The sequence below is a fragment of the Mesoplodon mirus genome (assembly GCF_964341445.2).
Source record: "Mesoplodon mirus genome assembly, chromosome: 11".
In the NCBI taxonomy this organism is placed as follows: domain Eukaryota; kingdom Metazoa; phylum Chordata; class Mammalia; order Artiodactyla; family Ziphiidae; genus Mesoplodon; species Mesoplodon mirus.
Genome location: NC_138987.1, coordinates 81,440,926 through 81,456,185, shown reverse-complemented (window position 1 = coordinate 81,456,185; position 15,260 = coordinate 81,440,926). Strand labels below are relative to the sequence as shown.

Sequence of the window (15,260 nt, the reverse complement as noted above, 5' to 3'; positions counted from 1 at the left end):
CCAGCACACTCCCATTTCCCTTCCTGCTCACCTCCAGTTCATCTGAAATAGGCCTAAACACCGGTTGCTCGTCTCATACCATCCTTTTCACTGAGCTTCCCTTTGTAGTACTATTATTTATCTTGTAACAACAAACAACATCGACAGCTAAGCTTTACGGCACGCTCATCAGCCGCTATTCTACCTGCTGTACCTATAGCATCTCATTAGATTCTCACACAATCCTATGAACAGATGAGATACAAAAGCACCTTGTGGTGATTGTTTGCTGGCATCTCCCATCTTGTCCTCCAAGCCATTCTTTCAACGCCCATTCCAAAGTTATTGACCGGACTGTACCCCAAGCCTGTGACATATTTTCCCATATGCACTTTTGCCAGATTTAAACAAAACTTAATTCCCACAGTCCCACCCTTTAGCATACCTCTCCTATTATTTCCCATTTCACTTAACATGGGATAATTTCTCGTCTTTGCTTTTGCAAAACCTAATTCATTGTTCGTTTAATAATATTAACTTCATAGTCAATATCCTTTATGCTCTATTATCGTATTCTGTCTTACCCTGTACATTTAAAAACTGCTTTTCAGATTACTTGCCTGCTCCTTGTAGAAACCTCAGACAACACGGAAAGCAAAGAGAAGAGAGTAAAATAGAGATTCTACTTATTTATCTCAGTCAACATTTTGGCATACATCCCCCTCATTTTTCCCATATATTTATGTAATTGAAACAATACAGTACAAAAATGCTTTCAGTCACAAAAATTACATACAAATAATTTTTTCATTGCCTTATTCGTCAATATATAATATAGCTCTACTAGCTCTTCTGTATATGAGCTTTTTGAAAAACATTTATATTGACCATCGTTTTTTGCCTACTCTCCTTACCATCATTCTCTATTTCCAATGAATAAAGAAAATCTGTTCAACAAGATTGTAACTGTTGTAATTGGGAAGGTCTACATAGTTAGGGCATGCATCAAGAGTATCGTTTTCAGACTCAAAAATACTTATCATTTAAAGATAGACAAGCACTTGCCTTCATCTCCATCATCCCCAAATGGGTAGAAGAGAGCCACAGCTAAGTTGATAAACACAGCCAGGTTGAAGGAGATGCTCCCCCAGAGAGAAATGTGCCTTGAGAACCAGAACAGGGCAGGATTACCTAGTGGGAAAGAAGCACAGTGGAACAGAACAGAAAATGAATTTTGATTTCAAATCAGGAGTCCTATTGAAATAACATTTTACTAAATGCATTTTTGTAAACTACTATAAAACTACGACTTATTTTAGAACACTTATAATCGATACCAAAAAGGAGTTTTCTATTTGATTCCTTCTTTCTCCTTTAGCCAGTTTACATCTAAGCCACTGTAGAAGGATGAGTAATTCTGCAATTGCTAAAGGTGGTCAGAAAAGATGATTCTATATGAATTCTCTTTAATTTATCCCTAGAACAGATTGGGGGGAAGAGAGTTTAGCAGCCGCCTGGGGCCCCTTTTAATGGAATGGTATACATTCACAGCTACCTGAAACTCTGAAACTTAACAGCATGGCATAGCATTGTTTACTGGGAACTAGTGATTTATAACACTAAGTTTTAAACCTTTAGGCTTCCCGAGAACTTGCTGGGTTTGCAACAGCAGAAGTAAATGAAAGATACAACAAGAACTACCAATAAGTGGGAGAGGCTTTGCTGAATATTTTCAGAAATGGGATTCTGTACCTGTCATCAGAAATGAATTAGCAGATGCATCTACTGAACACAACTGACATTTACATAAACCAAAACTCAGTTGTTTTCACCTCTCCTAAAGAACTGAACAGATACGTCATGCATATAAGTTTGACACGTGACTTATTCGAGTCTTGTCCATTCTCTAACTCTTAATAGCTTAACATCAGATTTAAAATATTGGAGTCAATTGAGGGGGAAAGACATCTCAATTTTCAAATAGAAATTTTAAGCTTTTCAAATTATGTTCTGTGAATTCCAATCTCAAGTCTGTTCCTTACTTATAAACTACACTTCCCTTCAGTACTTCTTGTTTTCCTTCTCTTGGAATGGAGCATTCCAGCAGTGGAGTAGGCTATGATTAGCCATGGGATTTAGTTGACTAATGTGTCATAAATTGTAAACATCTGCATCTCCATCATTCCTGAATTAGGAGTCCTCATTTTAAAAAGCAGAATATTGAGACAAAATCAGAAGATGTTGATGCATACATCTGTAATAACAAATCCATCAAATGAATTAGATCTGTCTATAACCTGATCATAAGTTGCTTCCAAATTTTAAAAGTAAACTGTATGTTGGAAATTATTTTAAGATTTGTTTTTTTAAAAAATATTTATTTATTTATTTGGCTGCACTGGGTCTCAGTTGCGGCATGGCAGGATCTTTCAGTTGTGGCATGTGGGCTCCCTTAGTTGTGGCATGAGGGCTCTTAGTTGCAGCACGCAGGATCTAGTTCCCTGACCAGGGATTGAACCTGGGCCCCCTGCATTGGGAGGGTGGAGTCTTAACCACTGGACCACCAGGGAAGTCCCAAGATTTGTTTTTTGATAAATGACAAAACATTTATCTAAAAAAGCACAGATCCTACAAGCACTGGCTCATTATTCAATTTACTTTTTGTCAAGAACTAAAAGTATGCTTATCAAATTGAGTTTTTATATGTATTCTGGACACCCAAAATTTTCTCTGAATTCCATAAGGTTCTACATGGTAAAATGCTAAGGGAGAGTAATTTCTATATTTTTTCAAATATTCTGCTAAGAAGCGTGACAACGCATGTTACAATTTTTATCCAAAGATGCTATGTCTCAAGCTCAACCAAGTTCATAAACCACAATCACTGAAGTTCCTAGGAATCTAAAATGATGAAGCACTGTTGAGTAGAGGTATTGAGAACATATGGCTGCCTATCTGGAAAACCTTCCCAAAAGTCAGAAAAGACTTAATCAAAAGTTTACCCCTATCAATTTTTGTTAAAAACTCATGATATTTCTCATCTGGGAAAATAAACTTTATTTTAAACTTGAAAAATTTTCAATTTTTTGGTAAACTTTTTATTTTATTTTGTTTTTTAACCTTTTATTTTATATTGGAGTATAGTTGATTAACAATGTTGTGTTAGTTTCAGGTGTTCAGCAAAGTGATTCAGTTATCCATATACATGTATCTATTCTTTTCCAAATTCTTTCCCCATTTAGGCTGTTACATAATATTTCCAAATAGACTGGAGACCTGAGAAATAAGTAATGGTAACTGTATTATGGTAACTTTTAACTGTGACATTATAACTCTGCCCTATTTGAATGTAAGTGTCACACAATTTTTACTTTGATTTGTTGAGGTACAGATATGTTGAAAGATAGAATAACTCTCAGAAGAAACTATTAAACAATCTACTCAATCATAAGATCAGAAACACAAGAGGACAAAAGTGCTGGTGCCGACACTCTCCACCCCATTCACTGACTGTTAAGGCCGGTCAGGGCCTATTCATGCCCTTCAAACCTGCAGCTGTTCCAAGGCTGAAACATACAGCTGCAATCTTGGATGTCGTAATATTTATAAAACTATAGGATCAGCACTAAAAGATGATCTAATTAGTCAGAGTTTTCTGTTTTCCTTAAGCCACAGGTGTCTTGGCTTCAGCTGCAGACTGAGCTTACAATCTTAAGCCTATAAACAATTTCAGTAACAACAGATGGCAAGAAATTAAGAACCAACTGAAACGAATACCGTCAGTTATCCCGAGGTACCAAGGTATCTATCATTGTGCTCAAAATGAACCATTTCAGTTTACTGTACTTACTCCTGATTTTCTTCTGCCACTTCATCTCATTGTAGAGATCTTCCGTTTGCTGGAAAAAGTCATTCACTTTACTTCCTTGTTCATCCCTTTCCGTGGTATTGAACACACGGCACTTGGATTCTCGCGTGAGGTATTCACATATATTGGGGACAGGAAACACTATTTGTTCCATTGTCCTATCATGCCGAACAATCTGAAAACATTAATTTGCATTTCTTTCAGGTTTTGGATGGTCTTCAACTATTTTCTGTTTTTAGCACGACTTTATTAATGATACTTTATGACTTCAGTTATGAAAAATATACCAACTTGAAGTATCTGAAATAGTTCTTTACATTTTTCTCTTTAAATGAGAGAAATTAACTGGACTAATGTATTATAAGTATTATATTTTGTTATAAATAACAAAAGAAAATCTTTATTCTTTCTGGATTAGCATTAAACTCCTGCCACACATTTTTATGTTCATGAAGTACATCAGAGAACTAAGAGGGTCTTAACTGGCAAGTGACTGGTTATGTAATCTTAAGCACAGCACTTCGTATATTTTTATCCTGCTGTTAGCCTGTTCTTCCTAAAAAGGGCTGTTGGGGAACAAATGACATATGCTACATGATGTGCCCTGAGTTCTACAGAGAAAAATGCTTTATGTCATGAAAATGTAGCAAGACATACTTTTGTAGGTATAACATCCATTCAAGCATATACCCAGATGTGAATAGTCATTATTTTGTACTTCTCTTATTTGGTATTTGTAAGAATTTAACTTTAAACAACAACAACAACAAAACCCAGGGTAAATGTTTACACACAGCTTTCCTATGTCACAAGGGTTTGTGTAGACTAAGTCTCAAGCTTCATATTTATGTACTCTACCTAGCCCTGAAGAATGAATCACAGGATTGGTTTAAGGCAAAAGAGTCATTCTATTTCCCTTTGACTGGTATGGTGATGAGCAAATAGCCTAGATCTGGGAAATGAGGCACAGGGAGAAATATCCTGGGGTTGCGAGGTGCTCCCAGGAAAGACTGTGCTTCCTGAAGAGACAGAAAGCCACATGAGACAGATAAAATAACAACAAAAAAACAAATACACAACACAAAAGCTCTTTTTTGCTGTACCATCTTTCTTCCTGCTTAGAACAAAAGGTGGTGATGATACTTAAAACTTTGGCAGCCATTTTGCAACCATGAAGTGACATATCACCAGCATAATAAGGAAGACTTAGCAGAAGAGATGGAAAAGGTCTGAGTGTTTGAAGACATCACTGAGTCATTTAATCAATTATAGAACTACTGGTACCTCCAGACTTCCCATTATGCGGGATAATCAAACATTTTTATTGTTTAAAAAATTGTCAGTCTGGTATTCTTTTACTTGTAACTGAAGCTACCTTAAATGATATGTTATATACAGACCACATACTAGAATACTATCATAAGACAAAGAAGAAATTTGTAGTGGTAAATAAAATTCTTGAACATAGGCTAAAAAAATCAATTGTACAAAAGAAGAATTGGACCTCTTTGGTATGGTAAGCAATTATGTGCGGGGAAAAAAAGGTTTACTTGATCCAACAGTGTCAAACAGTTTAAAAAAAACTCAGGGTGCATTTAAGAAATAATGTTCTGATTACTATAAGCCAAGCTTTTCAGCCCCTTTAGGACACGTTATGTTTGATCTTGGTTGTTACATTTTACAAGGGGCATTGACAGGCTGGAGGGATTACTGAAAGAGATGGGAATGCGTTAACTGTGAAAAGCCAAAAATGTATACTTTTAAAAATATACTTATTCAACAAATGCTTATTCAGTCCTTAGGCGAGCAGTCCTGGGAAATTCAAAGTGAAAAAACAACATGAATCCCTATCTGTAAAAGCTTGTGTTGCTTACTAATCACAATGGCTCTTCAAATGTTAGAGGTAAGCTGTCGTGTTGACAGGGTAGCAAATATTCGGAACAGTAGGCAAACATAAAAGTGGGCTAGAGTGCATGTTTTATCAAAAAATAACTTTCTAATTATTGGAGTTATTCCAAATTGGATGTTTCCTCCTGAAATGGTGAGATCACTATCACAGGAAGAATTTAAAGCAGAAACAGGATCCTTATAAAGCAATTCCTCCTTGGATAGATGAACAGACTAGGTAACCCACAAGGTCCTTCCTATTTCCCAGGGTCTTTGAGTCTATAACATATAGACAAACTATTATTTTCAACAATACTCATTATTATGGTTAGGCTCCAAGAACAGTGTTCCATTTTGGAAATAAAAGGATGATCAAGGCTAGCTTCTGCCTCAAATAGGGGACAAGTTACAGTATTCCAACATGACACATTAACAGAATGATCAAACTGCTGTGGGAGCAGAGTGGGATGAAATTAATGAATGCCTGAAGGAAGGAGGGGAGTCCCCTCTCTGAAGAGGTCATATGAGCTGGTCCTTGAATGAGCATGAGGATTGGTCAAAGCGAAGAATTTAGATCATCAACTCGGACTACTCCTTTGAACCCTTAACTTCTATATCCAACTTAATGCATTCCTCAAAGTCACCTCAACTTCAATTTATCCAAGAATCAACAAATGATCTTCCTGTACACTTTAACTGCCAAAGCTAGGATCTCCATGCATAACACCAATTTCTCTCCATTTATTCAAACCAGAAGCCCCAGGGGCATCCTTTTCCCCAGTATTTCCCTCACCTTACATGTGCAATCCAACATCAAGCATCAAGCCCTTTACATATGTATATGTGTGTGTGTTATAATATATGTGTGTCTATTTTCTCCAATCAAGTCATCTTCAGTACAACCATTCCTCCCTTTTCTATCTTCCTATTTCGTCTACCTGCATTCTTTGCCTCATTCCCTTTTCCAATCCCTTTTCCAAACAGCAACTTCCGTAATCTTTTGAAGAGAGTCATTCCCCTTCCTATGTTCTTTCACCTTCCCTTCATTTAATTCTACCTGAAATCCCGTGCCCAAACTTTAGTAGAGAGAAACCTCTACTTATTCGTTTAATATATACTTTATGACAACCTTCTCTGTGAAATCCATCCTGAAATTCCCCAGGCACAGTTAATTACTATTTTCTCTAAATTTCGTTGGCCTTTGTTTATACAATTACTACACAGAATGACCTTCTCTATGTGTATGTAATTGGTAAAGAGTAAAGGCTCGGTAAACATTTACCAAATATATGTATTTACAGCTAAATCTCTCCTCACTGCTGGGAACCAGTGGAAGTCCAACTTCAATAACAACCTCTGTCTCTCACACACAAGTATTAACCCAACCTCTACCTCTGGCCCACCTGCTATTCTACCTGCCCATTCTGTCTACCATTCCTGATACTCTCTTCTAATCACTGGCTTTGTACTTTGGCCTCTGGGACCTTCTGCAGAACCTTGGTGGTTTGATGATTTACTCATATCAATTTCCCTGGCTTGCTGACTTTGCCAGCTTCCCAGTTCCTAAGCACCTGAGGTAGAGAGCAATGTTTCTGCTGCTGGTCCAGCTCATGCACCGCACTAAGTCAAGTCTACCACCAAAGCTATTAATGCTTATAAACGTGAGCAAGGGATTCATTCTGAGACACGAAGTAATAATTCTCATTATTGCAAAGGTTTGGCAACGGTAAACAAGAAGGTACAGTGATTATGTACCTTGAGAGTTAATAGCAGTGATGCCATCATGCACTCTGCTGAAAACTAAAAATATCTGCCAAAGTGAATGAATGTGTGAATGTAAATTATGAGTGACAGGCGTCAACTACTCTGCTCACTTCTGCCTGATTAGCTCTGCCAACCAGTGTCAAAATGATACCATAGCTAGTGAATGACAGCCAGATGGGTCTCACAACACAAAATGATTAAGGTCATGTTAACCCACACCTCCTGAACTGCCACCAGCCCTTCAATAAGGTCTCATTTATGGGGGTGGGACTGAATTGCTGCAAAGTGAAATGGACATTGTTAAACCATTTCAAGCTCATGCTATCAATATGAAAACTTTACTAGTGCCTTCCGTTTTGCCCACCCTTCTGAATACTTTCTTACACAGAGATCTCTACTTTAATAAGCTTTCCATAGTTTTTTAAAAGAAACCATTTCTTGAATGATAATATCCACTATAATAATCCTGTCTCTAAAATATCACTGCTCTGCAATGATTTCTTCCAGGACCAAAACAAAACAAACAAAAAAACCCAACTTATTAATTATAAAAGAGAATTTACATATATTTCTGGTCGAAAAATAAAGACAACTTTGAAAGACGTGCACATGAATTTCTTACAAGTGACTGCTCACATCTCTTCTTCTGGTATATATACTTTTACAGTTTACATCACTCAATTCTACTTCGTTGTTCTAGGAAACAATAATGAAAACGGTCTGAAAGAGAAAGTAAGCATATCTTTTCACAGTTGGTCCCATTCAAGAAATAATAGATGGTTACCTCGATCTGTGCGGTGTGGTTGGCATAATACTTTAAGGCTTCATCTCCGTCATCTGGATCGGATCCTGGTTTGAGCATCTGCTGCAAGAGTTTATTGTGGCGTGCCAACTAGGGGGAAAAGAGGGAAGAAATGTGTCAGGACTTCTTTTTTCCCCTGTCCTGGGGACAAACTTTGAAAATACTTTGTCCACTTGTATACATAAGCTTCACAGTTCTGGGGTTAATGGCAATTAATTCCATTTCAGGAAAGCATGTCTATTTGAAAGGCATAAATGACAACATCACTATAGCAATCTTACATTTTTATTTGGCAATATAGGTTCTTAGCATGAGAAGACTGTGTCTTGCCCAGAGTAGGTATTCAATTACTAATTGTTGACGAAATACACATCTTCAATAATGTATAATTGTGTCAGGAAGAAGAAAAGCCCACAGTGATATATGATGGATACTCCTTATAATAAATAACTTGATGAACACTGTGATAGTTCAGTGGGTAGTGGTACCAATATAAATGGCAGCTTCTTATATACACATAAATAGGTATCTATGTTTCCTACAGCATCTAATCAAAGCTCTACAATTAGCAGTTTGTACTAAAATCCTATGCTTCTACATGTTCGTATGTCAATATTGGTGCCTTATGAGTACAGATCTCAGTTTTATTGTAATTGAAACCGAACATTTAAAACACAAACATTTCACCATAAATTATCTTAACCTGCTGTTGACAGAAGTAATCTTTCTCATTTGAATGTCTATGGCATTTGTTGGTCAGTTCTCTCACCATGTAGATAACTAATACCTATTGCCTTCAGGTATCTCTTTTATGCTTGTCTTGAACAATCTCTAAAACCTCATAATGTCTTTAACCTTGCAGATTTTCTACTAAGCCTCAAGTTCCCTGAGGGCTTCTAGTAACAAAGAATCTGCCATATAATTCTTTTATTCCTAGTACCATTCCTATCTCTTACTCTGTGCCAGGTACTATCCTAAACATTTAAGTACATGAACGCATTTGATCCTAGTAAGAAATCCTGGGGCAAGCACTCTTATCCTCATTTTACAGATAGAAAAACTGAGGCACAGAGCACTTAAGGAAATTGTCTGTGAGAATGTAGCTTTCCAGCTAATAATAGAACCAGTACTGAACTCAAGCAGTATGGTTCCAGAGCCAGTACTCTTATCAACATTAAAGGGCAATAAATAAGTCTTTGTATTACTCATGAAATGTTACTGTTAATTGTAAGTATAAAGAATGGAGATAAATTTTAAACAATAATCCAGAACCTATAAAACTAAAACTAAATCAACAGCATCCTTGTTAGTGATAATTTGATAAGTTATTCATTCCATTGATGTTGCTCATTTTTGAAACTATTATTTTAGAATTGGCTTTCAGGGGTATTTATAAATCACTCAAGAAAGCCATTTCCTGTTTTATATTTACATTTTATTTTTGACTGAAATGTGCATTATACAGATTTTATTACAAACCCCAGTCATAAAACTTGTTGTGACTTGTAGGTGTTTCTTAAAATCTAAATGAGTGTCAAAGGATAAAACTATGATAATCATTTAGGCACATTAGCATATGTTTTAAGAAATGGCCAGTTCTTGAAAGCATGGACTGGCATGATTTGTGTATGGATTGGATCTGGGGCACGAGAGAGAGAGGAGTTCAGGGTGACTCCAGAATTATTGAGCAACTGAAAGTTTAGAAATGCCACTTGCTAAGCAAAAATGCAGGAGGAGCATATTCAGGGGGTGAGTATCTGCACTTTGGTTTTAGACATGTGAAGCTTTAGACATCATCTAAAGGGAGATGGTGAGCAGGCTGTTGATGTGTGTCAGGAGTTCTGGGCAGAGGCTGGGGCTGGAGCTAAATGTCAGGGGTCATTGGTAGATGACTGACATTTGAAACCATGAACCTTAATGAGATCACCTAAAGTAAGTTTAGACAGAGAAGGGAGATCTAAGGAACTCTGACACAGGCTAGAAAGATGAGAGGCATTAGCAAAGCAGACTGAGAAAGTTGGGCCAGTGAAGTAGGAGCAAAACCAGTGAAATCAGGTGTCCTGGCAGCCAAATGAAGAAAGAACTTTAAAAAATGGAGGCAGCGATCATCTGCATCAAATCAGAGGAGGACTGGGAAGTGGTCACTTGTTTACCAACTTGGAAGTCATGGTAACCTTGACAACAGCAGGTCAGGCAATGGTGGGCACCAATGCCTAGCTGTAGTGAGTTTAAACAAGAATGAGAAGAACCTAGGGGTAAAACAGGAATAAAGACACAGACCTACTAGAGAATGGACTTGAGGATATGGGGAGGGGGAAGGGTAAGCTGTGACAAAGCGAAAGAGAGGCATGGACATATATACACTACCAAATGTAAAATAGATAGCTAGTGGGAAGCAGCCGCATAGCACGGGGAGATCAGCTCGGTGTTTTGTGAGCGATTGGAGGGGTGGGATAGGGAGGGTGGGAGAGAGGGAGACGCAAGAGAGAAGGGATATGGGAACAGATGTATATGTATAACTGATTCACTTTGTTATAAAGCAGAAACTAATAAAAAAAATAAAAAAATAAAAAAGAATGAGAGGAGCAGAAGTACAAACGATGAGTGTAGGCAGATCTTGAAGGGTGTTGCTCTAAGGGGGGAGGCAAGATAGAGGGTGGTAGCTAGAGAAAGGGACAGGGGAAAAGGGAGGATTTTTTAAAAGATGGCAATTATAGCGTCATGTTTGTTTGAGAGAGATGGAACATTTGCTAAAGCAATGTCTTGACTAGGTGAGAATGGAATGATCTAGTATATAAATGGAAGAACTTGCCTCAGATAGAAACAAGTTCAGCCACAGTGACAGCAGAGAATACGGGTGGGCAGTTGTGGTGGATATACAGAGTAGTTCTTTTCTGGTTACTTTTATTTTCTCAGTGGAGTAAAAAGCTGACAAGGAGGATGAGAGAGGTTTGGGAATTTGAGGAAGAGAAGGTATGGAACAGTCGGCTAGGGAAAGTGAATGGACTTGGAAAATGGGATTGTCAGGAAACCCCAAGGGTCCCCCTTCTGCTATGGTCAAAGTGAGGGCAATAAGCATCTTTGTATTTTTCTCCCTTGATGTTCATCTGTCAGGGTCCAGACATGGAGTAAGCAGAGTTGTAATTAATGAGATTGTGGTTTTGCTGGGTGAGGTCAACAACATACAAAAAACAGACAGAGGTGGAATTTAAGAGTCTATGCAAGGAATGTATATGGGACCATGGAATCCAAGCTGAATAAGGAAGGAAATGAAGTCAGGAGGGACAATGAAAAGGTGACAGGATCAACGAATTGTAGCTTCTAACGTGGTTTTAAAATGTGTTGGGAGTTAGGTGGGAGAAGGAAGTCCTAGTTAGGGAGGGCTAGTCAGAGTGAGATACTTGGCATGGAGCTTACTGACAGAGTGCAGGGAGCAGTGATCAGCAAGGACCAGGTTTCAGAAGTGTCTGTCATCTCACTGCTTCTCACACCTCCACACCACCCTGTTCCCAGTCACCATCTCCTCTTGCCTGGAATCCTGCAATAGCCTCGTACCTGGTCTCCTGGCTCCACCCTTGTCTTCCGGAGTCGCCTTAACCCAGGAGCTGGCGTCATCTTTTCGATCAGATGATGCCTCTTTTCTGCCCCAAACTCTCGGCGGCTGTCACCTCATTTAGAGCCAGAGCCCCGTCCTCACCATGGCCAAGGAGGACAACAGAATCTGGCCCCACTCCCTTTCTGGACTCCTCTCCTGCTACCTTCCCCACAGTCCCAGCCCCACCGGGCTCCTGCCTGTTCCTTCAACCCGAGAATCACGTTGCCATCTCAGGGATTTCGCAGTTGTGGTTCCCTTGGCCTGGATTCTCTTCCTCTGGATCCCCGCGTGGCTTGCTCCCTAACCCTACTTCAGGACCCCTTCCAAATATTGTCTTAGCAATAACCATGCTTTCAGAGCCCAACTCCCTCACCTTCCCCAAAACATCTAACTCCATTTCCTGCTTTATTTTTCTCCATGGCACACACTACAACATACCATATTTTATCATTGATCTATTAGTTATCTCCCCCTGAAGAAAGTAAGTGTATGTTCTTAGAGGACATGGGTTTTCATCTGGTTTGTTCACTGCTGTTCACTGTTCCAAGGCTTAGAAGAGTGTCTGGTACATATTAGATGCTCAATACATACCTGTTTAATCGACTGAATGTAAGTCTTTAAGTCTTAAATTATGGAGAGCTTCCCAAGGTGAGACATTAATTTGAATAATTTCTTTTAAATTTATTTATTAAAATTTTTTAGTTCTTTTTTCTTCTCTTTTTTCTTTTTCAACTGATGTATAGTTAATTTACAATGTTGTGTTAGTTTCAAGTGTACAACAAAGAGACTGTTAATATGTGTGTGTATATATTATATATGTATATATATATATATATTTTTCAGATTCTTTTCCATCGTAAGTTATTACAAGATATTGAGTAGAGTTCCCTGTGCTATGTGGTAGGTCCCTGTTGTTTATCTGTTTTATATATAGTAGTTGTATCTGTTAATCCCAATCTCCTCATTTATCTCTACGCATCCCCCTCCCCCCACCATCCCCTTTGGTAACCATAAGTTTGTTTTCTATGTCTGTGAGTCTATCTTTGTTTTGTAAATAAATTCATTTGTTAAAAGAAAAGCTTTTTGGGCCTCCCTGGTGGCGCAGTGGTTGAGAGTCCGCCTGCCGATGCAGGGGATACGGGTTCGTGCCCCGGTCTGGGAGGATCCCATATGCCGCGGAGCGGCTGGGCCCGTGAGCCGTGGCCGCTGAGCCTGCGCGTCCGGAGCCTGTGCTCCGCAACGGGAGAGGCCACGGCAGTGAGAGGCCCGCGTACCGCAAAAAAAAAAAAAAAAAAAAAAAAAAAAAAAAAAGAAAAGCTTTTACCTCTTTATAGTCACTTTATAGTGTCAAAATTGCTATAATTATTTTAAGAAACCACTAATGCTATTTTATGTGATATAATGAATAGTACAAATCTATACAATTTTCATTTCATCCTGCTCAACAGAAACATGATAGGGCCTCTCTCTTTCCTTCAGTCTTAATGAAATAATCCTACATTTGTCTTGGTTGATTGCAGATAAGGGGCACTCTAAAAGGCACTTTAAAAAATGCCTAGGCCTCCCTTCACATGTCCAAACATTTAAAATAATATTTTCATTCATGATTATATAAGTAATCTATACAAATCTTGGAAAATTTGAAATATATAGTTTTTAAAATAAAAAAAAAATAAATAGAAGTAATTGTATCATTTTTTTCTACCTGGATGTCTTTTATATTCTTTGTAACTGATGGCCGTTCCTGACTAAAGTCACCTAGTTTCTTTTTCCTTGTTCTGTGCTCAGATAGTGCCCTGTACATATCTAGATAGTATAATTTCTCATACTGTATCTTAGTAACTATTATTACTCTCCAACAGGCTGTGACATGCTTGAGGAAAAGCGCCTGGTCTTACTCACCTCTACGTTCTCAGAGTCAAAAACAGAACTTGGTACATCAAATTGACAAAAATAAGTATTTGTCGAATCAGTAAAGAAATGGGTTAATTAATGACATTCATTATGCACTTAAGTGAGCAAGGACCCATAAATCTCAGTATATTATCTCTCTGTTTTCTCCTCGATAAAAGAGAAAGGCCAAAGAAATCTGATTAGATATCAGATGATGATAGAATTCCCAGTGTTTGCAGAAATAAAATATTTTAATATTTTTTCTTGTCTCATAGTTATTCATGTACTTATACCCCTTCTGCTAGATTGTAAACTATTTGGAGAGGAAGGGACTGGATACTCAAAAAATGCTGAATTGAATTGCACCCTTTATGAAGCAAGGATAGCATTCCTATTATACAGACAAAATACAAAAGAAGTACAGTATCTCACTGATTCTGAAATGTGTGAAAATGACTGGTACCAGTATAGAGCTCTCTTGGTCCAAATTTATAGTTTACTAAAAAGCACAGTACAAATTCTCAAGAGACCAATTAACATATGCCCAACTGTTTTTTAAAGAAAGATTTAGTCCCCTATTTATGCAATTCTATAAAAAATATCATGTAGAATGGCCACACTGCCAACCAGAGATATCAGTTTTTCCTTAGAGATGGGGTCTTCACTCTGGCCACATTTTGTCCGCTATACCTGCCATGTACCTTTTTATATGACATAAAAAAAGAAAAACAACCCCAGCACCCAAAGATGCAAAGGCATCATTTAGTATTACATGCTTTGGAAGCTAAAGGTGAAAACACTTGATAAGTTACTGGAGAAGTACAGCACATCTGTCGAGAGCCATCATAGTAAGAAATCTAATTTAAATCCTAATGAAAAACTGGAAAATAGCTAATTAAAATAATCAAGGATAGCCATATTACAATATCCAGCTGTACTTGACAGAGACCCTTACCACAGTACTCGAAATCAGCTGATGTCACAACACAACATAGTCTGGAAAATGAACCAGCAATCAGTATTAGTAATAATGAGAATCTGAACATGGGCAACAGTACTGAATGCCAAAAAGGATAATGTCATAGGTGGGAAATCTCTGGGTTCTAGAAAAACTTGTAATCCACAACAATCTTTGTAAGGCAAAATAGTAGCAATTGTTTTATATATGATGTCATACCTGCTTAGTAAGGGATGCCAAAATGATTTTACCAATAAAGAACTCTCATTAGCTCATTATTATAAACAGAAAAACTAGCCCTGAGATAATTTGTTGTCTATCATAACAGAAAAATTTTAAAACAAAATGCAATGTAATCATGGGCAGATATATGCATATATATAAGTGAGGAAGGGATCAAAAGCTTTGGTGGATAGTCAGCCTTATAAAAGAATCAAGACATCCCTATGAAGCAAAGGACTACCAAGAAGGGCTAGCGATTCTTTCACTATATGTTGAAAAGAAAAGTGAAGAT

General features: G+C 37.8%; 1 protein-coding gene across 1 annotated transcript in view; it reads right to left on the bottom strand.

Annotated features, from left to right (window-relative positions):
- The window catches only part of ITPR2 (inositol 1,4,5-trisphosphate receptor type 2), a 540,309-nt gene that overhangs the window by 104,711 nt on the left and 420,338 nt on the right, over positions 1 to 15,260 (bottom strand). The window contains exons 46-48 of the mRNA XM_082634919.1: positions 8,283 to 8,390; positions 3,830 to 4,022; positions 1,045 to 1,170 (exon numbers count right to left, since the gene is read on the bottom strand). Of these exons, the coding sequence (XP_082491045.1) occupies positions 1,045 to 1,170; positions 3,830 to 4,022; positions 8,283 to 8,390 (427 nt within the window). The remainder of the gene's footprint in view (positions 1 to 1,044; positions 1,171 to 3,829; positions 4,023 to 8,282; positions 8,391 to 15,260) is intronic.